Here is a 24,486-nt window from a genome sequence, read left to right as displayed (position 1 = left end):
TCCTGTACCCTCAGACTACATCTTCCACCAGGACATGGGTAATGTCTTGCAAAATAATTCCTGTAAGTGAATTGTTAAGGAAATTGTATTCCTATTAATTTCCTGCCTTCTTCTTGGGGTCCAGTGTTATGCTAAGCTGCTGGCTTGTACTGCGTTATTCTGCTTTGCATAGTAATAGATAAGATACATTGCTGATGCAATTTGAAATCCCATTGCTAGCGATTCCTGAGGTACTACTGCTCTTTCATACAAAATGCGGTTCAGCTCTTTGTTCGGTTTTATGTGTGTCAATGTGAGTTTTACTTAAGTAAAGGTTTCTGAATCTGGCTCCTGCTAGGCTTGCTGGTCTGGTTCTTATGCAGACAGGAGCCCTATGTGGAATAATAGCAAAATATGAAAAACTTTGAAATCTCCCATCTACCTTCCTGTCCTTGAACAGTTGAAGCCAAGTTTGGAAACTATACTGCTCTGTCTCTTGAGTTGTATTAAGTACCTATACTTGAGGTTCCTTTAGACAGAGTAAATCTTGGCTGACTCAACATGTTTCCATCCAAGAAACTTTATACTTGTATTACGTGCACAAAAACAGCATTAAAGAAAACTAATGTTTGATCTATTATACTGGGCAATAGCACACTACAGGTGGCTGTGCCTATTTGGTATGTGCATTACCTGATGCTGTACCAATCTCCTAGGATAATTTCCCCCCCTGCCATGGCATCCAGAATTGAGCTCCAGTTGAGGCACTCAGCTCACCTGAAAACAGTGTTTGGTTTTGTAGAAATAAGTCGCAAATGGTAGAAATTAATGATAGGTGAGGCAAAAATGGTTGGATGCCATTTGTGGGTCCTGGGATCTTAAAACATTGCATTTTTTGGTGCCAGTCTTTTTGCTGACATGCTGCTTTCATGAATCTCATCATTAGTGCTGCAAGCACATGAAGTATAAGTTAATTCTGCTGTAACATGATTATTAAATCCATTAATCAAAGGCTGGAGATCCGTAATTAACTTATTCTCCAGCATCAAGTAAATGATTCTGTTGTGAGCTTTAAGAAAGCAACTGTTCACTAATATGCAAAATACAGTGGGGCTATTAGACTATAAGGCTCTTTAATTGTATAATTAAATTATAAATTTTGCATATTTTAATAACATATATTTTAATTATTTTCTTTGTAAAGTTAAAATGGAGGATCATTATTCTTGCCTTCTTTTTTTTTTTTTTAAGGTTTTACATGTAATTTACCAAAACCAAACAAATAAAAAAATCAGTGGCTATCTCCTGCTTGTAAGTTGACTGCTTTCATGTAAGGCTTTTGGTGATGCAGCTTGGACCTGTCTTCAGCAGTGGCTGGCTAGAGTTCTCCCATTCCACGTGGCAGCAGCATCATTGTTGGTGGCTGTAGGCACACAAATTTTAACTTGCATAAAGAAGGACTTGCTAGTACTGTTCTAGTACGGAATGTGTATGTTTGATTTAATATAGGCTTACTGATTCCTTTTCACACAAATAAGTCTGGAATTTCATTTAAAAAAGCTAGTATTTCCTTCCAAGGGGCCAGATATTTCAAGGGTGCTTTTCGAGCCTGCTTCGTGTCTCTGCTATCCTTTAAGTAGACCAAATTTCTGAAAGCTTTGTAGTTTTACCCAAGCCTCCTGTCCCATAACAAGGAGGTGATACTGGAAACATTTAGGGAGTCAGCAGTAGGTAATCTAGCATTTCTCTGAAGCCATATTTCTGAGGGGTGAGAGTTACGGTGAGGAGACTTGCACAGAAAACTTCACAAGGGTATTTCCCCCATGCATCCTGCCCACATTTCCAGCCTGGCAAATTTTAGTTGTACATCTTAACCTTTCTCTATTACACGCTTTAATCACAAATGCAATATAGAAGCAATAGCCAGCATCATTCTCCTTCCTCTTGAGCGAGGGGGGCATGGTTTGTCCACCTTCTGCCTTAATTTTAGAGAGATGTAATGGAAATACATGTCCATGTTTTGCACAGACCACAGTATTTTCAGGTGTCATGTTTTACTGCAGCAGATGCTGCAGTTTAATGCAGTGTGAAACAATTTGTGTGTCCAAGGCAGTTGCTGCCTACATCAATAGTGGCACAGTAGAGGTACAAGGTAGAGCAGGGCTTCAAAGACACTGGAGTTTGGGGAAAACATATCAAACCTCACCACACAAAACCAGACAAAAAATGAAGAGCACAAGAAAGCATGTCTTGCTTGTAGATGGTAGCACATACAGCAAGAGAGAAATGGGGCTGGGGGACCTGGAGGCAGCGAGCAGGAAGGGGTTGGAGATACAGGTGAGGACCTGGGATCCCCAGCCTGGCCAGGGTTGTGGGAGGCACCCCCTTACCCACATCACCAAGGGATGGATGGTATGAGTGGCTAGCAATGTCCGTGTGTGTGCCCCTGCCTATTCTCAGCCCCTCCTGTGTGCGACTTTCAGCAGGATGTTTGAAGACTGACCTGGTCCTTATTGCAGACCTGCAACAAACATGCTCTGAGCATTTGCAGAGAGGCTGGAAGAAATAATTATCAAAACCAGCATGGTTCTGGGTCCGCCAATATTTTGAGGTGCTTCCACCTAACAAAGACTGGAAAGTAATGTTAGCTATGGCCAGTGGCCGCTGAGGGCCAGGTGTATCTGTCTGTCCCTCCATTTCCCCGCATAGGGATGGTAACAGGAGGCAGACAAGTAAGTTTAAGCCCCAAAATGACACTGATCATGCTACTGGTTATATGTAGCAGCAAAGTTCTTAAAAAGACCAAACCACAGTGTTTCCTGGGAAAGCCTAATAGAGAGAGGGAGATCTCCGAAATTTGCAGACAATGAATACAGAGTAATTTTTCTTGGTAACCGTAATGTTGACGGATAGGACAGTTTGCTTTGTCCAGTTTATATAAGAGCAGCTGATATAAAATGACTTCATAGCTGGATATTTATGAGAAGTTTCATTTCAAATAATATAGCTTTTGCCTCTGGCAGTGGTGTGGTTTAGCCCTGTTATTACTGGGAACTAAATCTTTAGGATATTCTAACTATAACTGCAGGGCCTGTTTGATCTACCCGGCGAAGTTAATATTTTCCAAAGCAATTGAAACTTCACAATGGAAAGTCTCATTAGCAAAAACTACCTGTCCCTAAAACCAGCCAGGAAATCAGGCACAGAGAGGAATCTTGGGGGATTTTCTTTCAGCTTCACCTGCTTTTTCTTGTACGGCAATACTCAAGAAAGTAGTTTTCCATTACAGCAAACGTACAGATAGACTAACAATCCTTCTCTAGCAAAGCAACTAGAAACCAGTTTCTGATATAAAGCAAAATTCTGTCAGCTTGTTTCTGCTGCGCGTGGATCTTGCAAAATATACTCTCATTGCTTGAGGGAAGCAGGAGTCACCCCCGGTGCCAGACCCTGCCCCAGGCCAGCATTGCTGTCTGCAGGAGAAGGGCACGGAAGAGGTGCTAGTACCCCACCGAAACTTCCAAGGATGTTCTTTAAAGTGTGAGTCTTTCCTGTTTTGAGCCAGAGCAGTGGTATAAAAGGAATATTCTCAGGTGATTCACTTACCCCTCTGGAGCATACAGAGCTAAGGGCTGCAGTCAGTGAGGCCCATGTAGACCCATGTTAGGGCCCCGTTGTCCCGCAACAGTGTGGAAAGGCAGAGTGGGATCTCCTGGAGCTGCCAGCTGGGCTGAAGCCTCCCTTTCCTTAGGCTAAACCATAAATCTGACTCCAACCCCTTCTTCTCATGTCTCCTTCAAAGACACAATTAGCTCTGACTGTTGTTACGAAGAGAAATAAGTCCACAACAGACATAGGTTCAGGCTGTGAGCTCTGGTAATAGAGCTTCCAAAAAGTCTTGCAAAAAGCCTATAACCTGGACAATGGTGTCAGATCAAAATGACCTAGTAAAAAAGCTGGAGAAGAGAGCAGGCATCTGCTTCCCACCACTGTGCTTTTCAGTGGGAATAGTTCCAGAACTCAACGCTTCTGACAAACATTTTTCATCTGTGACCAGAGAGCTTGAAAGGAGATGCACGGTGCTGCCTAGTGGAGGGGACATGCAGACTGTGTGGGGAGGGGAGGCTCTGCTGGCTTTAGGCTGGGGTGCTTTGGGCACCTTGAGTTGTGCAGCAGTAGGAGGTGGAAGTGAGAGAGGACAGGAGGAAGCTTCAGAGTGCCTGAGGCAAGCATGGAGGGGCAGCACTAGATCCTGAAAGAAGGGTCAAGAGCACAGGTATTGCCTCTGGCTGTTAACATTTCCTGCTGTTCTCAGGGCTCTCTGTATTGCCTACAGACAAACAGGACTGCAGCGAAGAGTCCTATGAATTGGCACCCCTAGGCTTTTGGGTTCATGCCTCTGGTCAGAAGGAGTAATCTCCTAACAAGGTCACTCATCTGAATACTTGGAGGCTAAAAACAAACAAACAATCAATGGTGGCTCTCTATGATTAACGCTGAAGATGATGTCCCTCTGGGAAGATGAGGCTTGTCTAGGGATATTTGCTACTCCTACCTTTCATTAATGCTTACACTCTTGGGGTCAGGATGGGGCAGGGCTCTGGGTTGGATTTGCCAATTTCTGGAAGCACAGCGCCCATCCTGGCCCCTTTACTATCCTGCTGTTTCCAAGGGTCACAGTAACATGTGTGGTTCATCTGTGATGGCTCTTAGCTTTGCACGTTTGTTCCTAATAAAAGGCATGGAAGCTGGAAACAGCATTAAGTAAGGGAATATGAATGAAAAATATGCATAAGCATGAGTTAAGAAGTAAAGGCCTGAGTCCATTTAAACCAGTAGCCAGGCTCTCATTAAGTTAAATGGGCTCAGGATTTTGCTGAGCGCTTTTAGCTTAGCTGGCTTCCCGCTTGAGTTGGCAGGGCGAGTGTCTTTGTCCCTGTCCAAGGGCACGTACTTCAGATTGCTCTTCTGTCCAGGCTGATGAAACACTCGGTCTCAGTCTATTCCCACTGCAGCACGGCCAAACACAAACATCTTGCATGCGCTGGGAGCTGTAAAGTTTTTGCAGTAAATGCTGACCTACTTGTGCTAAAGTAGATGTCTGAAAGCACAAGCTGCCTTGAAGAGCTGATCTTGTCTTACAGTTGTCGTTGCATTTCACAACAACTGACACAAACCTAAATCTGCCCTAAAGAGGCTTTCTATTAACTGACTACCTCAGCTTGTAGAAAATACCACTTAAATGGTATTCATCGATGCTGGAATGGAATGCTTTTATTATGAGTGAAAAGGATCCTGCTGTCTTGCTGCTCTCCTGTACCACAGCACATGGCAAAGGTAGACCCATTCAGGTTTGTGTTTTAGAGCCAGAGGCTGTGGGCTGCAGGGAAAGAAAAGGGCAGGACATCTCTGGGAAAATCTGAACTGGTAGCGTAAAGTCAAAACTTATGGTCACCTTTGAGGGGAGTGAAATAATCTCTATATTTAAAACAAGGTGCTGCAGGTGGGCGTATGTCTTAAACTGGATAAATTTGAAATTCTGGACTGGTGGGAGGACTTGGTCCTGCAGCAATGATAAGAGCCATCTGCATAGTCTGAGCCTACCTGTGGAGCTTTAATTCCATGTTCTCTGAAGTTTGAGGATTTGTTTTCTGGGGGTCTCAGTCCAATAAAAATGTAATAGAGTACCACATTGATAAAACTCTCCCTTTTTTTTATTTAGTGGAACTGAAAAAAAACATTGAAACAAATAACAGGCCATTTGCATCAAAATCCCTCTTCTGGTAGAGGTTGGAGGTACTCTGGAGTGTGACTGAAAAGAAAACCCCTACAATATACTGGAAAAACCTAAACCAGATGACTTCTGGATTCACTGGCTTCCAGAGGGCCAAGTTCTCAGGACAACATGCCTCCAGACAGTTCAGTGCTAAACAGGTGCAGCTGCCCAGTCAACCCAGTTAAAGCGCTGTCCCTGTAAAGGCAGGAGCCAGCATCTTGCTGGTACACCCTGAATCTGAAAATCTTCCGTTTCAAAACTGTGCTACTATACATGCCCCTGCTTAGGATCTGCGATCTCTCTGTAGAGTACACCGATATTATACAAAAGTCTGTGTTCCGTATCTAGAACCAAATTTGCTTCCTTTTCTGAGTTCAGAATTCATAACTCTTCTGTTCATTTAGCTTACTAGCAGGGATGATCACCCAAATGTTAGCTCCCAAACTATGGATTTCTTGTTTGCAGTTGTAAGTACCTGCACTAAGCTGATGGAGAAAATAAGACATAACAGATCTTTGTGCCCAACCACAGCAGCTTGCAGTTCAATATTAAATTCTCCTGGTGAATTGCCAATAGAGTAAGACACAGTTAAGAAGTGTTTCAAACCACAGGAACTTTGAGGAAAACTGCAGTCTGAGACACAGATCTCAAAAGGGGAAAGAGAAAGAAAATGCATCACATTATTCATTAAAGACTTAATGCTCGCCTCAGATTAACAAGCAGCCCATTGTCTGATCCCAAGTGTAACAACAGGTTGCAATTTAAAACAGCTTCATTAATGAACAGAGAAGTTATTTCAGTGAGAATTTGGAGAAAACCTGTGCTAATTACCAGCACTAAACAGTCTTTCCTTATAAAGACGTGGCTTGCTGGCTGTGTGTTTTGACACTTAAGTACAGTAAGCAAATGAGAGTGGTTTCTGCTACCAACTCCATCAGTAGGTTTGAAATGGAATTAACCTTTTAAAAATGCAAAGTATTCCTTACAGCAGATGGTAGTGTTTGCATATACAAATACCTTTTGGAAGTCATAATGTAAACCGCATGCTCTGAAACAATAGGATTCCTGAGCTGAACCCTTCATCCTCCTGAAAATTAAAAATAACACTCCCCAAGCTCAGACCAGTGGCTGCGGCAGCAGGACCAGCTCCTGCCTATGCTGGGATGAAGTGGGCACAAGAAGATTTAGGGGAAGAACATAGGCGAGGGGCATGGAAGGAAGCAGGGGTATGCTGGGATGTACTAATAGGTGGTATTTCTCAGTCACTTGCTGCTACACTCTTTAGACAAATATGCATGATGCATTAGCCTAATTTAGCTTTCCTCTATAGTGCAGCTCCTTCATATTTTAAACTGTATAAATTAATCCTCAAAATGCTTTATGCTGCTGTGGCTTGACTGCCTTTGGTCCCTGTGCTAGCTAGAGTGACTCTCCATAGTCATGAGGTTTTATATTCCCCTGTGTTGCACCAGTTACAAACATTTGCATCTCTTGAAAGTTCCTCAAGTTGCCTGTATTGCCTGACTGCTGCTCACTATCCCTTGTGCTTTCCTATGCTAACACACATGCACAAGCATTTGTCCACAAAGGCTTAAAGTAGGTGCAAATGTTCTTAAAAAGAGACAAAGGTTCCAGAAACTGCAGCTTTAGGAAGTATACTTAAGGCAAGGTCACAGCAAATCAGAACATAACTGAAAAGCAGAATTATCCCAAAAAGCAAGTCAGTTGTCTTCTCCTCCATACATTCACATTCTGCCAAGAGCACAAACTGGCACCGCGGTGGAATAGTAAACGTTAGGTGTAACTCTGTCCTGTGGGTTATCTGCATTCATGGTGCAAAGTCCTCTCAGAACTACAGGGCAGATGTGGTCTGTGGGAGGTGAAACAGCTCAGGAAACACCACCCTAGAGGCTTTCAGAGGGTAGGCTGCTGCTCAGACCCCTTCCTCTTCCCAGTACAGCCTACTCAAGGCTGAACCCATAGGCAAAACAGAGCTGTGTGCAGTGCTTACCTGGTGGCTTTGTTGTCTGCAGCTTACATGTTACGTACTAGTCCTTTGTGGGAAAGGCTGATTTTTCAGCTGGTATTTGTCAAGATATCAGGGATTACCTCTGCACACCAGTAACATGGAAGCTGCTCTGCGCTCCATGCCTATCAGGATATGAAAGTCTCATCGTGAATTCAGTGGTGCTTCTAGCTTGTGTTAGACAACATCTGAAAGAGACAGGAAAGACTTGGGACTGTGCAAGTGCATCATCCTGACCATTCTGAAGAGTGTATCTGGGCTCACAATGCTCATCTCTCACTGCCCTCTGCACATCATGTGTGGGATGACACCACCAGCAAGTAATAACACCAGGCTGCTCCAGTACATCAGTGTGGCTAAGTTGACTTGCTTCACTGTTGGGTGTAATTAGCAAAAAATAATTTTAGTCCCTCTAACATGCCTGATGTACCTCCACTAGGACAGAGGCTGGGTGGCTTACTTACCTTGTCTCACTTTCCACATCTGGTCCTTGCTGAGCATCAGTTTGACCACTGAAACAGCCTCAGGACCGCTCTGTGTGCACATCACTGAGACCAGAGTTAATATCCTGTGTTACAGCAGGTTTATGTAGGGGGACAGTCATATGAGGTGCATTAAAGTGGTGAAATCCACCAATGAGAGAGAAAATTACATGTAGGAGCAAATAAAGCAGGAGTCCATACTTTCTAGCTTTTAAGAGTTTCTGAAGTAAGATGTTTCTCCCAGTCAAGCCAAGAGCTCTTTAAGGATATTCTCATAAAGATACCTGAAAAAAATGCTTCCTTCCCCTTCTACCTTCTGTCCCTCCTTTCTGTATTGAAGTTACCAACATCAGCAATAAATGAGAACAGAGCTGATACTTTTTTTAAGACATCATACTGTTCGCTAGGCCGGGTCAATAAAAAACATTTCGCTGCACAGAAGTATAACTTGGAACAAGTCCTGAGCAACTGCAAAGCAGCAAAGTTGTAACAAAAGCTGCATCTAATGCGAGCAAGCCTTGAGTGTGGCAGTTTACTATAATGTACAGAGCAATTCCTTTTGTTAACGTTAATATTTGGCGGCGGCCGGTGTTGAACACATTAGGGCATTTAAGTTGGGTTTTAAAGAAAGAAATTGATACAGAAAGAAGGTAACGATTTTTTTTTTTTTTTTAATAGAGAATCTCTCTGGGGGTTTGTGTTCATATCACAAACATTCACTTTATTACATTTTATGGAATGGACTTTAAATGCCAGTATATACAAGCCAACATTTCATTATTGGAGTTTGTGTTTATTCACTTGCCATTGTCAGTCTGTTCCCCTTTGTCTTCTTGTGCTGCTTTTTGTAAAAGCTGTGATTTATGAATAGGTGGTTTAGAACCTTCACAATATAGCGTGGTGAAGTGGTTCAATAAAAAGTTATTAAAGTAAAAAAAATCTATAGTTTGGTGTGTTTTGCCCACCTTCTATAGGAACCCCCAGTAAGAGACTCTTACACTAAGCAAACACTGCATGTGTGAGACTGTAATACAAGGTACATGATGAGAGGCCTCATTCAGGCAATACTCTGAGCAGCAGCCACTGCAGGCAGGTACAGTTTTGCTGACATAACTGCAGGATTATGCCCTCAAAGTTATGAAAGTTACATAGGCTAAATAGGCAGGGGGGTGAGGGGAGAATCTGCCATAAAACATTCATTTTAAAATCAGGAAATAAAGACTTCCAGTAGCCTTAAGCTACATAGTACCAAATGGCATTTGGTTCTCAAATGTGTGTGCATGCTGCATTTATTTTTAAAACAATGCTCTTGGTCCTGCTGATTGGGGGATAAACAAAGCTGACTGGCAGTTTCCAGAGCCCACTGAGAATCTGAATTTCTGCAGAAACATAACACTGTTTTAGCCTAAAATACAGAGTGACAGGCTGATTTAGATCATTGTACCCCAGCCCACGCACGGGGTTTTCATCCAGCAGCACTGCTGACTTGCCACAGCTGCACAGCCACATAGAAGAGGGGACACAAACTGGCCACTCTTGCATATGGCTGGCAAGAAAGAAGAGCTGCTTCTAGCAGTGCAAGCTGAAGGAGGCACTCTCCGGGATGAAAAATAATTTTTGAGGAAGATGTGGAAGGTGGTAGAATCTGTTCAACTGCAGTACAACGAGAAGAGTGTAAGAGATGGGTTACAAAACAATTCTGCTGCCTGTATTTTGTTCCCAAGTCTCTGAAAAAATGCAGCTCTACAAACAAAAAGCCCGCTGTCTGTCTCAGGGATGGATAACTTCAGCAAGTGAGGATTACCTCAATGAGTCTGACAGGAGGCATACCACTGCGCCAATGCCAGCAGCGCTGCGGTCACCAGCCTGGCACCGCACCACCCCTGGGACACGGAAGCACCGGGCACGGGAGCCACTCCTGTGCGCATGGCACGCTGCTGCCTTCGGGTTCTCTCACTTGAACAGAGGAGCTATTGAGACATCAACCCCAGTTCCTCTGTTCCTGTTATCTCTGGCAAAGAAGAACAGCTATAATCCTACATCCTCTTGGAGATCTAAATGAGAAGGTTCCAACCTGCTTCAGACTAACAAAATAATTCTACCACGTGTAGCACTCGTTGGCCTGCCACACGCAGTCCTACACAGCCAGCCCTGGCCTGGAGGGGCTGGAGGCTGGCATGAAAAGCAGGTTCGAGCAGAAGAGCTCAGCACAGCCACTCAGCTGAACAAGCAGTTGTCCAGAGTCAACGTTGCTAATGCTGAAGCACCAAGGCTTTGCATCTTGTGTACCTCACACACTCTTCTGCTCTGTGCCTCAGGAAACACAACAGACCATTTGTCCACACTGGATTCACTGAGGTTAGGTACCTCAATGCCCATCGGCACCATTTCTCTCCTGCTGAAGTAGGAGAATGAAGTGACTTATTTCTACTAAAAATATAGGTAATAAGCCCAATAAAACACATTGACCAGCATGAAAAACAAAGGAAAAAGCAATTTGGAGTAGTGGTCTACGTTGCTGGGGTTCTGAATTGTGAAATAACCAATAATCCTGTGCATTTTGTTTCTCAAGACACGTTTGATTTTCTCATGAGTTTTCATGGTCAAGTCACTGCAGTTGACATTATCGCTGGAAATCTCAACGCTTGTAAAGCTGATTTTCTGTTTGTAGCTGGTGATGGAGCTGTTGAGGATGTTAGTGAAGTTGACTTCTTCCATTTCTTTAGTGAGTTCATTTGTAGGCCCCTAGGAAACAAGAGTGTACAGTTAATATTAGGGTTTGTCTTCTGCAGAGGAAAAGTGTTTAATCAATAGGGAGACCATAAGGATAAAGGTAAAAGAACATGGTTCCATACATGTTCACCCCAGTACTCAAACATGCCTTTCAGCTGCTGCCTGGTTTTAGGAGTGCATGAAGTCCCGGAGATGCCTGTGTTTCCACCACTGTATTTCTAGAGGTGTTTTGAAATCTTTGAGCAATTCTCACTCAGTGTTACTAAGCAACTCAACACCCATCTCCTACAAGATATCCACCTCTTCACTTCTACACAGTAACCCAATGCCTGGGGAGCTCAGCATTGAGGTGGGTAACCTCTTTTCCCTCTAGTCAGGATATGGACCCTCAGTGACCACTGGACTATAATCATACCTATTTAATTTTTTGCACTAAAGCAGAGCGTTTTGACCAATTCACTCACTCTCACAACCCCCACAGACCATTGTGAGACTGATATTTGGTACTGTCTTCTAGGAAGGGAGGAAGAAGGGTTCAGCTTTCCTCTGACAGAGGAGATTACCTTCCAGATCAGTGTCCTAATCACAGTTATTTCATAGGAGAGCAAAGAGAGGTGTTATTCTGGCCCTTCTTTGGCTGCATTTTGAAAGAACAGAGGTGCCTCATGCTCTCACACGAGCTCAGCTCAGGGCTCCGGGCCCGATGTTAGTGGTGGGCCAACGTGCCTTCCTAATGTGGTCCCGTGAATCTCACCTAACTGTTGGCTAAGGCCACTGCTCTTCTGGCTGGTGTGCAGAAGTCTGTGTCAGATCACAGCAGTCTGGAGCTACTCATGTGTTTTTTGCAAAAAAAAATTTAGATTTAGTGATAATTACGAGAAAAAATTGTTACTGTGTCCATAACAGGAAGACCATTTGTCTTCCTTAATTAACAGAGGACTAATTATTGTCAATCCAAGATAACTTGGCTTATTAAGGTAGGTCAGGCATTACCTTTGGCGGTGCTTTAGCTGCACACTTTTGTGATGAGCTGTAGTGAGCCACTGCATATTCCACAAGGGCACCAAAGATGAAGCTGAAGCAGATGCCGAGGTAAACATCAATGGCCTTAATGAAACAGTTGGTTTTTGAAAGTGAACTTCGTGAGCCGATCATCAGAGTTGTCATAGAAAGCACCGTTGTTACTCCTTGGGAAGCAGAAAAGGAAAGACCTTCCCTTGTGGACACTTTAGAAAAGGCTTGGCCTACCCTTCTTCACGCGTTGTCTCTCTCTTGCTAGCCTGAGAGAGCACCTCCCTTCTTACCAAATCCAAATCACCCATCAGCTGAAATGCTTTTGTAGCACTAGCTACTAGCTTCACACAGGCGTCACTGCATTGGACACTTTGGCTCCAGTTGGAGCCTCCAATAAAAGCCTCCACACTTGGCTCTTATTTCTCTTGCTTTCATTAAAGAAGTCCACCACTCCCCTGCTTGGCTACTCTCTATCGTGAATCTGCTGGGAGCCTTGGCCATACACAGCTCTGCAGGAGGGCAAGTGTGCCAGCCACAGCATCGCCTCCACTCCTTGTACCAACAACCCAGCTCTGCCGCAAGGAAAAGCACCACATGAGCAGAGCTTTTACCACTGAGCAGAGAGCTCAAGAGAACTACTGCCTCTCCAGCCCTCAGAGGCTCCCCTACCTGCCTAAATCTTCTCCTTCCTCAGGCAATAACTCACCAATGCAGGTTCTTGCAGGCACTGAATCCAATGTGATCCAAAAAGAAACCCAGGACAACATGACAAGCAGAGTGGAGGGCACATAGGTCTCCAAAATGAAGTAAAGGACGTTTCTTCTGAGCTCAAACTGCAGTATCAGCCGTGGGTAACTGCCTGATCACAAAAGGCAGGAACACAGTCAGCATGAGATTCCCAAAGACACCAGAACTGAAGCCAGGACAGCCCCAGCCCCTCCGAGCAGAGCTGCACTGAAATCGTGGGAGATGTGTTGTTCACACAAGCTTGGCTTCTTGCCTCAGAGTCCTACATATCTAATACGTCCTAGATGAGAGGACACAGCTACATAGTGTTGCTGGACAAGAGACAGGTAAAATAACGCGCGCCTTGCAAAGGGGCTCCTGAACTTAATCCACAGTGGAAACATTTTATACTAGTGTCTTAATTCAGAGTAGAGAAGGGCTAATGCTTTCATCTGTTGTCTCAGACTCAGCACAGCACATTTTTCCCAATAACTGCTTTGAGGGGGCATTGCCAAGTTCAGTCTTATCTGATGGCTGAAAGATAAACAAAAGATTTTTCTCTCAATTTCGGCAGGCCCTGGCTCACATCCCAAAGCATCCCAATGCCTTATCATCACAGGGAATTAGACCCCCTGTATTCATCAGTAACTTGTGATCTTTGCTAAGTCTGTCTTTCTGCGTTCAAAAAATTCAATTTTTTAAAATCAATTTGTTGTAATACTGCAAAAGGGATCTGGAGCTGGATTGCTAGTATTTTCAGGAGATGTTTCTGCTCTTTAAACAATAGTTCCCTTTGATATGTAGAAACAAAACCCATGTTGTTTGTAGGCTGTGTATGCTACAGAAAACAACAAAACATTGTTATTTTAACAACCTGGTCATTCTAAGGAAGTTTTGCTCCCTTTCATAGTGCCTGTGCTTGGAGAGAGGAGTATTTACACTGACAATGAAAAAAGACATTGAATTCTGATGTACAAAGGGATCTTACTCCATCATGATAGAATTGTAATTTACAAACAAAATTGTATTTCAAAACTTAATTTTGCTCCCAGTTACTGTACACACAGCTCTCTGCAGTATTTATAGTCTATGTACCTGGGAGGAAGGGAGAGAGTTTCTTCAGGTATGTGTGGAGAAGGAACGAAGTGGAGAATTTAAAAAAAAAATAGTGAATAGCCCGTGGATTTCCATTTTGCAGAATATCCTGATTGCAACTAATTGGATTTCACCATCTTTCCGTCTCTCTCTTTATGAGATTAAGATTTGTTAGAGTCTTTGCTGGTTCAGGGTTGAGTCAAAAGATACTGGCCCATGGAAGGGAAGGGAAGGGAGGCAGGAGGGGAAATACGTGAGAGCTTTTCTTGTCTCTCTTTTCCACTGATTTACCTGTTTCCTGCTGTGACTTGGAGACCAGGGTATAGTAATGTTCCACCGTGTACTGAGAGAGCCGCAACTTTTCTATGCCATGGACAGAGTCGTTTCCTCTCAACCATGTGAAGATGACATCATTTTCATCATATCCCCCTAAGGAGAACATAAAGACCCATGTTAATGTGGATTAGCCAGTAAACGCCCAGCTACTGCCTTGCTTGGTCTCCTGAGTGGGAACAGAAACATGATCCTGGCATCCTGGGCTGGACCAAGACCCTCTTGGCTGTGTCAGACTACGGGTGGATGGGTGCTGTTCCTCCCTTGCTGTACTTCCAGTCTGCTGGTTCAGACTTCAAGAGGAACGTGTGCCACTGTTAGTGATGCATCACATGCAAGGCTGCCAAGAACTTACTTCAATCATTTACATGAGGTATTTCTATCTGAAAATATTTCAGCATTTTAAAGAGGTATTTCTATCTGAAAATATTTTGGCATTTTAAAAGATAATGTATTCCTGTCATCCAGAGTTTGATTACTTGCAGCAGGCTATAACTACTGCAGCAATCAACCCTCGAATGTGGTCTCTTCAGTCAGGAGAAACACTGGTTAAAACAAGAGAATACAGATCCCATCGAGCCCCTTGCCAGGTAGCAGAAGCGCATTTCACTGAATCATCTATTCAAGTGCTTAAAAATACCAGAAAAGGGTTTTCAGTTAGTCAAGAGCTTGAAGCTGCGACTGCTATGCAGTTACAAACCAGGCTCTAGGTTCGTAATACATATGACAGGGTATGTGTTGTCCAGACAACTTGCTCATAAAAGCAGCTTTTTCTGCAAATCATTCCTTCCATCCCCAAAGTCTTTAAGTTCCTGAGGACAACTAAATGCATCTGACATTTCGGTAACACCAGCTTCCTGCCTCAAAATGGTGGGACGAGTAAGATCAACAATTCAAGCAGTTTAGCGTTATGCTGGCTGAGTAATTGCCTCCAGGACTGTAAACGATGGTATAACTCACCCTCAGGTTGGACGGAGGGATACCTCACAGTCTGAGGGATAAAGCTTGTACTGAGTCACCAGCTTGCCATTCACTTCAGAAATTTCACTTAATTTAGGAAACAAGCCCATCAATCTCACTAATTTGATTTTTATTAAGTGCCCTTCTTTGAGAAAATGAGTAGGGACGCTTTGATTCTGATAATAACCTGTTCATCCTGGTAGAAGGAATAAGATGCAGTTGCAGTTCTATTTTTATCTAATTGTGTTTTCTTATTAGACACAAATTACCAGAGCTTGAGTGTGATGAACTCCTAAATTAGGTGTCCAGGGTATGAATCCCTGCATAGAATCCTAAGCATGTGACTTTCAAAGTTTCTAAGCAGTTTTATAAATTGTGGTTACTCAGGAAAATTTTATAATAAATGATAGATTGTTGTTAATTCATCTGGCGTATATTTAAATAGCATTATTTCTGGGCACTTATCCTAATGAAATCTCTAGTGGGCAATGTGCATGTAATTTCATTGGAATTATACAGCAACTGAGCATGATGTAGGACCCAATCACTTTTAAAACGGGCCCCAACAAGCTATGCTTTAGCAGAAGAGGCCAATCATTATTATTTCAGAAGCTATTCTTTGTAATAAAGTTAACCATGGTGAACTAATATGATTTTAATGTGAAAATAATACATGCTTCCCTAGGTGCTTCGTGCTGCAACCCCAGAAGTTAAAATCTGGTCTTTTCATTGTGGAGGTTTTACATGTTTCTTTCCGTGACATGAAGCAGGAGATGGTCGCTTGCTCGTTGTGGAGCTTCACAGGTACAGAACAGCAGCCCTCGCTGAGCTCCTGGATAAAGGCATGTAGCATCCTCAGTTTTCCTGGAGTCTTTCCCAGCCAGCTTTGCCATGGGTAAGCTTTTAATTTAAATGAGATCAGAAGCCACTGATTATTCTTTTTCTTCAGACTTCCAAGGCTGAGACTTCTTCTGTTGACAAGGGTCCTATTATCTGCATCACGGTAACAGACAGCCCTCAGGGGGACGCGGACAGCACAGTTTCCTTTGCCTTACTTTCAGTTTGTGAGTTTGAGTCACGTTCAACTCATTGTAGTAAGAGCCACCCTTCACACTGGCTAGTTACACTGGAGGTTTGGGAGGTGCAGGAGGTGGTAGATACACAAACACGTGAAAAGTTGTTCCTGGCTGTACTCAATGCCATGCACTTACACCATAAGTTAGTTTTGAAGAAGCTGTGTGTGCAAAAGGGACTGAATTTGGAAATCCAGCCATTATTTTTTTCACCCTTTCTGTGCAAAATTGCACTAGCTACACATTAATAAAAATATTATTTATTACCACTCTTTATATATAAATCACGCAGTAACAGGAATCCTCTGAACTGTGGATTATGACACAAGCATTTGAAAAATGATGAAGCAAAGCAGTTTCCTTTTGGACCTTAATATCTGCAGGAATAAGAGTCTACTCCAGAAAGCCACTGTGATAAATCCAAATATTCAAGATGTGTCATTACATATGAATAAACAAATTTAAAGTCAAGTCAGATTTTTCTGGAGTTTTATACTTACAGCTTTCTAGCTGCAGTCTGCATGTTTGTGTGTCCATGGGATATTTTGACAGGTCCATATTACAAGCAACAGTAGTAGTGATTCTGTAGGAAGAGAAAGAACTCAAAAAATAGCAATAAAGGTGCGTAATAAAATACCTCTTTCTCACAGCAAAGCAGACCTCAAAGGCTCTGCTCGGTCATTTAGGTAATTTTGACCTGTGAAATGAATGGACTGATACAATCGGTGCAAACCCTCCTTAAGAAGATATGCTGCTCTCTGCAGCCGCACTGATGAAAATGTATCCAAAGGAGGAATTTTGCTTTGCTGTGGTGGGAGATTTAGTGTAGATTCACACATTTTCCAGCGCTACAGTTTACAGATCTTAAGAAGTCACCACTTGTCACCTGAGGCACAGTAACCACACATGTACTGTGGCGTGTTCTGATGTGGAGAGTTTTACTTTGCCACTTTACTTCGCAGTTAAGGCAACTGGGACACAGTTACTGTCAGCTGAATGACTAACACAGCTACCGCGCGCATCTCTGCAGCACAGGTACCAATGCGATTTTTGCTAAAAAGTGGAAACGACGCCTACGTGGCACTGGGTAAGCAAGCACTTACCCACTGTCTGTTAAACTCGTACTGTTATGATGCCTGCCTCCAGCAGATTCTGCTGGTCATGGGTGACACTTAAACTTGCAAGCTTTCTGAGCAGCACCGTGCTCAGGCCGCAGCATGTACTGTGGTGGGGAATCCTGACCCTTGGCTGGCGTTTCCAGTGGCCAAAACAGGGAGGAATGGATTACAATATCATGGTCACAGTTGACTTGTTGACCCCCAACTTATTACCCGTGACAGCTGGTACCTGCTCCAGTCCAGCATAACTCTGGAAATCTATTCTGAACCATCAGCAGCAGCAAAGCCAAAGGTTGATTTACCTTAGGGCGTACAAGATAGTGCCATTAGCGAACAATCTTATGAGGCGGTTCCCCACAGTAACATCGTGCAGGAAGGACCTTTTGGACTCCACAATGTACGTGTCTGGTACCCAGAGCAATTCCACTAGACGAGCATCTAGGGTGAAGCTCTTGTTGCCGTGGAAGACCAGCCGGGGGTCTGTCCAGCGCTGCCGCAAATATATAGTAGCTGTGTAATCCTGGGAAAGAGGAAAACCCGTGAGGGTGCATGTCCCTAACACTTGCACAGTGCAGCTGTGGGCGTGCTACGTGCGACAAGAGCCAGCACATTTGTTTAATTCTATCAAAGCTCAGCTTCAAAGGCATGCAGCAGATCTGATAGATTTTCATCACAGTTTTATTTATTGTATTACATTTCTCATATACTAATACTCTAAGGTGTAGTGTTTGAAGCCTAAAGATTATACTTATAGTACTTTTTTTTTTTTAAATGAGCAATTATTGTAATTGATATTCCTGTGTCCATTTTGCAGGTAAGAAAACAGATGGGAATTACACACTTGAGGCCACTCAGCAAGTCATTGCCATTAAAAATCAGTCATTGTCTAGAGCTGGAAAGTTACACGTACTATAAATGTGATCAGGAAAGAGACACAAGCACTTTGGAGAAAAAAGGTAAGAAAATCCAACCTGTTATTTCACAAAGGTCTTAAAAAAAAGCACCCAAAGAAATGAAAAAAAAAACCCAACAAACATGTTGCATCTTTTTTAGTAGGAGCTTTGACTCTAAGAACACTAGGAGTACCTTGAGTGTAGCCTGCCAAAACCTACCTGCAGCAACTGGAGTGTTTTCACAGTGCCCCTTCATAAAGAATAAGCAGTATGTGGCTCTAAAGGCAAGTCTTTGCTGAGCCTTCTGGACAGACAAGGGTCCTGTTGTACTGCTTCACTCCCTTTGTTATAGACAAAGTAAATGCAACCAGTAATGCCTTTCGTTTTCAAAACATCTCCGTCACAAACAGACCGACACTGGTGATTGTGTTAGCAGTGCAAAGGCACCATGCTTTACTACGAATATGTGGCCTGTCTGTGGAAGATGAAGCAGTTCTGTTTCATTTGATCTATAATTTGTAAAATGGTTAAAAAAAAATAATCTAAGTAAATATGGGGTATCTGCATTAGCTTTTGCAACTGCCAAAATTTTAATCTCAGCCTGTGACAGAAGAGGAAACCTGTTAAATAATGCAGTTATGGCTTTCAATACCATGCATCGTAATAGTAACAAAAGTGAAGAATTCTGGTTGATTTTCCAGCTTTCGTTGAGGCACAGAGTAAGCCTCTGCAATGTTTTCCATGCAATCAGAACAATTTAGATGGACAATCAAGAAGAAAAACTCCAGAAGAGGAGCTATTTCACCAGGCCGTTTAATTAAGTTAAAGGTACATAAATAATTTATTTTATCGGTTCTGCTTCTTCCCCAAAATGAATAGCTTTATCAAAGTTACAATATTTTATTTAGTGAACTTTCTTAATTTGTTGGGAAGAGAGGGGGGGAAAAAATTCAGTGGTGTTCTTGAAAATGCTGAAATTAAGCGTTGAAATTGTTCCTGTTTGGACTGATACTATTTGCTGAATTTATCCAAGTTGCCCATACTTTTTGTCAACCTGAAAGAGAATTTTTCAGTCATCATTGTTTGAAATCCAGCTGTTATCAGAAGTGGAGGGAACCAGACTCATCAGTGGTGGGAAGATGTTCTCTCTATTGTTGTTTTTTACTTTTTTTTTTCCTTGGGATGACCAGTCCTTTGAGCCTCAGACTGTGTTGCAGCTCAAAACCTCATTTCTTCTCCTTGAGGAGAAACCCTGTCTGTCTTTTCAATTGACACCAGCACATCCAACAGAAGCCACCCCTCCCCTACACAGAGGAAAGGTGAGGAAGAGGGAATGCCACACACAGGATTGAATTTTCTTCACCCCACCATTTCCAAGTGACCTGAATTCCAGGAGGTACCAAGTATTTGACCTATAGGACCTTTGAAGCCATCTCTACTTACAGGCTCACGTTACTATGACATCTATATCGTCATAAATGAGCCCTGTTCCCATCACACCTCTGGATGTGGTCAACAGACACAGAAAAGCAAAGCAGCTGGACTGTGAGCTTCTGGGCTGAACATGCAGGAATATATGGCAAGTCCCCCAGGCAGATCCTACTCGTCTCTTCTAAAATAAAAACTCTTTCACTTACCATGTTGCTCTCAGATATACTAGAAATACTGGCAATGTCCATACTCATTGCAATTTGAACAGGTTCTCCTGTGGAGGGAAAGAGAAGCTTAAGCAGAGAGAAGGGAAGAGTGGAAGGCACAATAGAACCACTCGGGATGCTGTGCAGTGCGGGCACTGCTGGCAGCGTCACAGGCTGTCTCTCAAACCGCAGAAACCCGAAGGGTTACACACGAGTTCAGAGCATTACACTCATAAACAGCACCGTGAGCCAAACCACAGCTGTCACTGCTGGGAGCTGGAGTTCTGCGGCTGATGGCGGTGGCAGATTGCTGACACGCTCCCACGCTGGCAGTGAGGACCAGCATCACGCACCAGCAGTGCCGGCAGCTTGTCCCTGGGCACCTGGTCTGTGACACCCACACAGGGGCATGCACGGGAATCGTGCTCCTCACACGCACACCGTGCAAGGTGCTCCTCACACGCACACTTGCACCGGCAGCCCCGCCCGCAGGGCAGGTACCATCCATCCCCGTTTCTTCGGGAGCGACACCCGGAGGCAGAGGGACGCGGGGACCCCCGACCCGCCGCTGCCTTTGCCCCTTTTTAGCGATGAGGCCATTGCTCTTTTTACACGCATCTGTCCAGCACTCGAGTCCCGAATCGCGACAGTTCCCGTTTCCTATCGCTCGTTGCCAAAAGCCACCACAAGAGGGCAGCGCCCCCCCGCAGACGCCCGCGCCGGGGGCTGGGCGGGCCGGGGGTCGGGGCGGGGGTCGGGGCGGGCCGGCCCTGGCTCACTGCCCGCCCCCGGTGCCGCCGTCCCTGCCTCCCCGTCGTGTGAGTGTGGGGGCGCCAGGCAGCCCCCCGGCCCGGGGACAGAACCCCTGTCGGGGGACTCGCTGAAACCCCTTTTCGCCTTCTAAATCACCTTTAGGAACAGCCTCGGGACACAATTTCTAAATCTCTTTCCAGGTGGTTCTGGGTTGTTGTTTGTTTGAAACTGTTCCGAAATCCAAAATATACTCCACTGGCAGAAGCTGTCTGTTTCTGCAAAGCAGCTCTCATTCGTGCCCGCCGTTATTTTTAGACATTCAGCCGCTTGCAGCGCCCCCGAGTTAAGGCCCGGGGGGCAGACCCTGAGCTCTGCCCGTCCCCGTGTAACGCGTGGCGCCGTGTGACCTGCCCAGGTGGGGGGATGCGGTTGGTCCCTGTTACACAATTCAGAAGCATCTGTTCACTGATGTGACAGGATCTAGAGGAGCTTTTCTATTCCTGCACTGGGTCAGACAGTCTAGACACAACAAGCTGGTAAATGCTGAATTGTCCCAGAAATTTGCCATCATGGTCAGAAAAAGGAAGAAGCTGAAAGCTGCCGCAGCAGGTCAGTCTGCAGGAGCTACGATGGGAAACATCCAAGTCCTGGAAAAAGCTGATGGGGAATTTTTCTCTTGTGCATAGTTTCATTAATGGGTTCTGGTGGAAACTTAAAAGTAATATAAATAAAATGTTTCATGGGTGTTTTTTTTAAACTTTCAATGATATTTTTCAGGTGCTGAATGCCGTTCTGAGAAACCCTTTCCTCTGTGCGGTTACATCACTCACCTGGAAGGTGGGAGACTTAACACCCAAATTGGACAAGAGCCTCAGTTAAGCTCCTGAATATCTGACTGTCCTTCAGGTGCTCCCTACTCCCTGGAGTTTCACAAGGGTTTAATGAAGGTTTACTTTTGTCTCAGCGTGAAGTGAAAGCATGTGTCAAAAGTCAGTATTTCTGGCAAGGAGGATGGCTTTATTCCTCTATAGCCACAATCTACTAAGTAGATATACATGAACAAAAATAAAGCAGAAAATCACAAGGGTCAGACTCTAAACAAAAGCATGTACTGTTAGAGCAGAATTTAGTTACTCTGTCAGGTCTTTCACAGATACTGGAATTTGTAAATTTCCCTCCTCGATGGATGTGTTCTCATGTCCCACACATGCGTGCACAATCTATGCAATACCACAGGGGATGCACAGAAAGGAGGGCAGCCTTGGCTACTAGCTAATTTAAAAGAAACACCACCATTTAAACTGGAGCATCCTAAAGAAAGCTTACAGAATTGTGTTGTGTCCCCCCCACCCCAAGCCTCACAGATTGTTTATCAAATGGTCAAATGCGTGGAGCCAACATACCACCAAAGTAGGGCCGGAGGTACTTGTTGTATCCCATGGTGAGGTTCTCAAATCCAGGGAGGGATGTTGTGTCGCTGCTGTGCAAGTCAGGTACGTGACCCAGGGAGCACCTCCTGGGGACAAAAATACATACTGGTATGTGTGGCCGGACATGCTGGGCACATCTGGTGTGTGGCTGCAGCTATGTTTCCCACCTGTGCTCAAACAAGCAAACTGCACAAAATAGTTTGTAAAAATAAGAAGATCCCTGAAATCACAAGCATTTGCTTGCATTGCTTACCTTTGCTGAATGACTGGTACCTTGAAGAGGTGGAAAAATGGTAAATTACCTCAGCTGATAGCTACAGGTTTGCATACATGGTAGCTTAAGGACATTCTTGAAACGTCCCAGATGAATCAAGCCAGGCCTATATATCGCCAGCCTTAATAATAACCTGTAATCTCCCTTTTCATGCAGTCTTACAAGGAACGTGCATTTCTCCCCCTGCCCCCCGTTATGACAACCTAAGACAAATCTTACTGACCAACAGCTTCCCTTCCCCAAGGACCCTCACCCTCATATGTTCGTGTCAGGCAGCATCCCTACCCCCGAGCACGGCGTAAGGGGAAAGGACGAGTGCTGAGCACTTCACAGGCACCAACAAAGGTTTGTGGGCTGAACCACCCCTACCTGCAGGGCATACAGAGGTTTCAAATCTAATTTACAATGTCATAATTAATGTTTTGTGGGTAGACAATAAAGCTGGCACCACAAGGCTGACAGATCTGTACCATCGTACAGACAGCTAGAGAGACAGGGCGGTTGGACTGTAAAAGGTCAGTTTTATGGTGCAGTGTCTGTGTGTGGTCATGTGCTCTTTTGATGAACACGTAAATGAGTGAATCGTTAAGAGTTTGTCATTGCTTTGTGAAGGGCTGGAGGAGGTGGAAGGCAGCACCTCTGCCTGGGACCTCCGGACCACAGGTCTGTGCAGTAAGAAACAGCAATGTAGTTACTCAAAGCTCCAGTGAATGTTTTTTTTTCCTCTGTTCCCTTTAAAGCTGGGTTAATAGTCCTTGGAGCTTGGCAGGTTTTAGGCCAAAAAGGACCTTACAGCAGAACTGGTTTGTGCACAGTATGAACATAAACATTCAAGAAACTTAAGACTAGATCCAGGGATAGTAACATCACAGCTGGGAACCCAGTGCGGGGCAAAACCTGCCAACTGTTCCGGTCCTGAACTCTGCAGGGTGCCCTTTTCTATGCCCAGTCCTGTACTGCACCCAGCTTTCTTTGGGTGGGCTGGATGACTGGAAGCATAGCTTCCTTTTGACCTACATTATTTATATGAAACATAATTCAGATGTAAACCAAAACACACTCCACTTACCTTTGTGTTGGGAGGAAAAGACAGAGACTGAAGTAAAAATATCTGGAGAACATCTCTGGAGATTATTCCTGTAATTGCTCTGTTCATCTGTGAAGCAGAAAAGAAAGGCAAAGTTTTGTGGCTTAAGAAAAAACTATTTTAAGGGAAGGGGACAGGGAAAAGAAATCCTGCATAGTCAGAACCATACACCGTGTGATGTTTGACATTCCTGAGCACATAGTGGCTCCTGCCCTTTTATCTGGCTTGTGTCATTTTTCAGCACTGCGCTGTCTTAATGCTTTCCACATAAAAGACACTAGTGACAGCTCAGGTCCCGAAGTCCTTGACAAGGTCAGCAAATTTTAGCTGCCACTTCATTTTTGATAGGGCTTTTCTTCTTTCAGCATGGGATGGCAATTAGCTGATGTTGCAAATGGCACCACAGGAAGGTGTCGCAGCACTCTCCAAACCAGCCAGCTGCAACAAGGTCTTTTACCATCCCCTACCAGCACACTCTTCATACAGCCTCTCTGCTGCCTTCTCCTAGGTTCTCCTCATCCCGGGCACGCCCTCCCTCTCTCTACTTCTTCCTCCTCTCTCTTCCTCGGCTGCTTCCTCTTCATTGACTCTCAACCACTTAACAGAACCAGCCACACCTGCACTTTATCTACATGAGCCAGCCCCCCACCCCTGAAGCCAGCCCACAGCTGTATATTATCAATGTTAATTAACCCAGCTTCATTCCTTTACAGGAAGGGACCTACTGAATAGAAAAAAAATATGTTTAGGTAGTTCCTAGGGCAGTCAGACTCTGAAGCAGAGTGAGATCCTGCCCATGTGTGACATGTTCAGCATCTTCTAGTCCAGGGCTCAGGTCCACTAACCAGCTACACAGAAATGCTGCAGCTCTGCGCTCCATTAGCTCGTACCTGGGATAAGCCCATGCCATAATAGTACTGTTGGCAAGTCACTCAGCATGCAGTACAGGATGAAATCATTCCACTTGAAATGGGTTTCGTTGACTTTTCTGGGAGTGGAACCAGATCTTGGCTTCTGGCAGAGACTCCCACAGGCTCGCGCTGGCCTTGGCGCTGGCGCCACAATGACCTGTGCGCTGCTGCGCTCGGCAGCTTTGC

General features: G+C 44.3%; 1 protein-coding gene across 1 annotated transcript; it reads right to left on the bottom strand.

Annotated features, from left to right (window-relative positions):
- Positions 1-8,964: 8,964 nt before the first annotated feature.
- LOC121092686 (gamma-aminobutyric acid type A receptor subunit pi) lies at positions 8,965-23,454 on the bottom strand. Its single transcript, XM_040604101.1, has 9 exons — positions 23,372-23,454; positions 22,002-22,114; positions 19,846-19,913; positions 17,618-17,835; positions 16,698-16,780; positions 14,123-14,260; positions 12,717-12,869; positions 11,990-12,183; positions 8,965-11,008 (listed from the first exon to the last, which is right to left on the bottom strand). Exons 1-9 carry the CDS (start codon positions 23,422-23,424, stop codon positions 10,694-10,696), a joined length of 1,335 nt encoding a protein of 444 aa, XP_040460035.1. The 5' UTR covers positions 23,425-23,454; the 3' UTR covers positions 8,965-10,693.
- Between the last annotated feature and the right edge of the window lie 1,032 nt (positions 23,455-24,486).

This window comes from Falco naumanni, chromosome 8 (assembly GCF_017639655.2).
Source record: "Falco naumanni isolate bFalNau1 chromosome 8, bFalNau1.pat, whole genome shotgun sequence".
NCBI classification, from domain to species: Eukaryota; Metazoa; Chordata; class Aves; order Falconiformes; family Falconidae; genus Falco; species Falco naumanni.
Note: the sequence above shows the minus strand (reverse complement) of the source record. Positions and strands in the feature narration are given on the sequence as shown.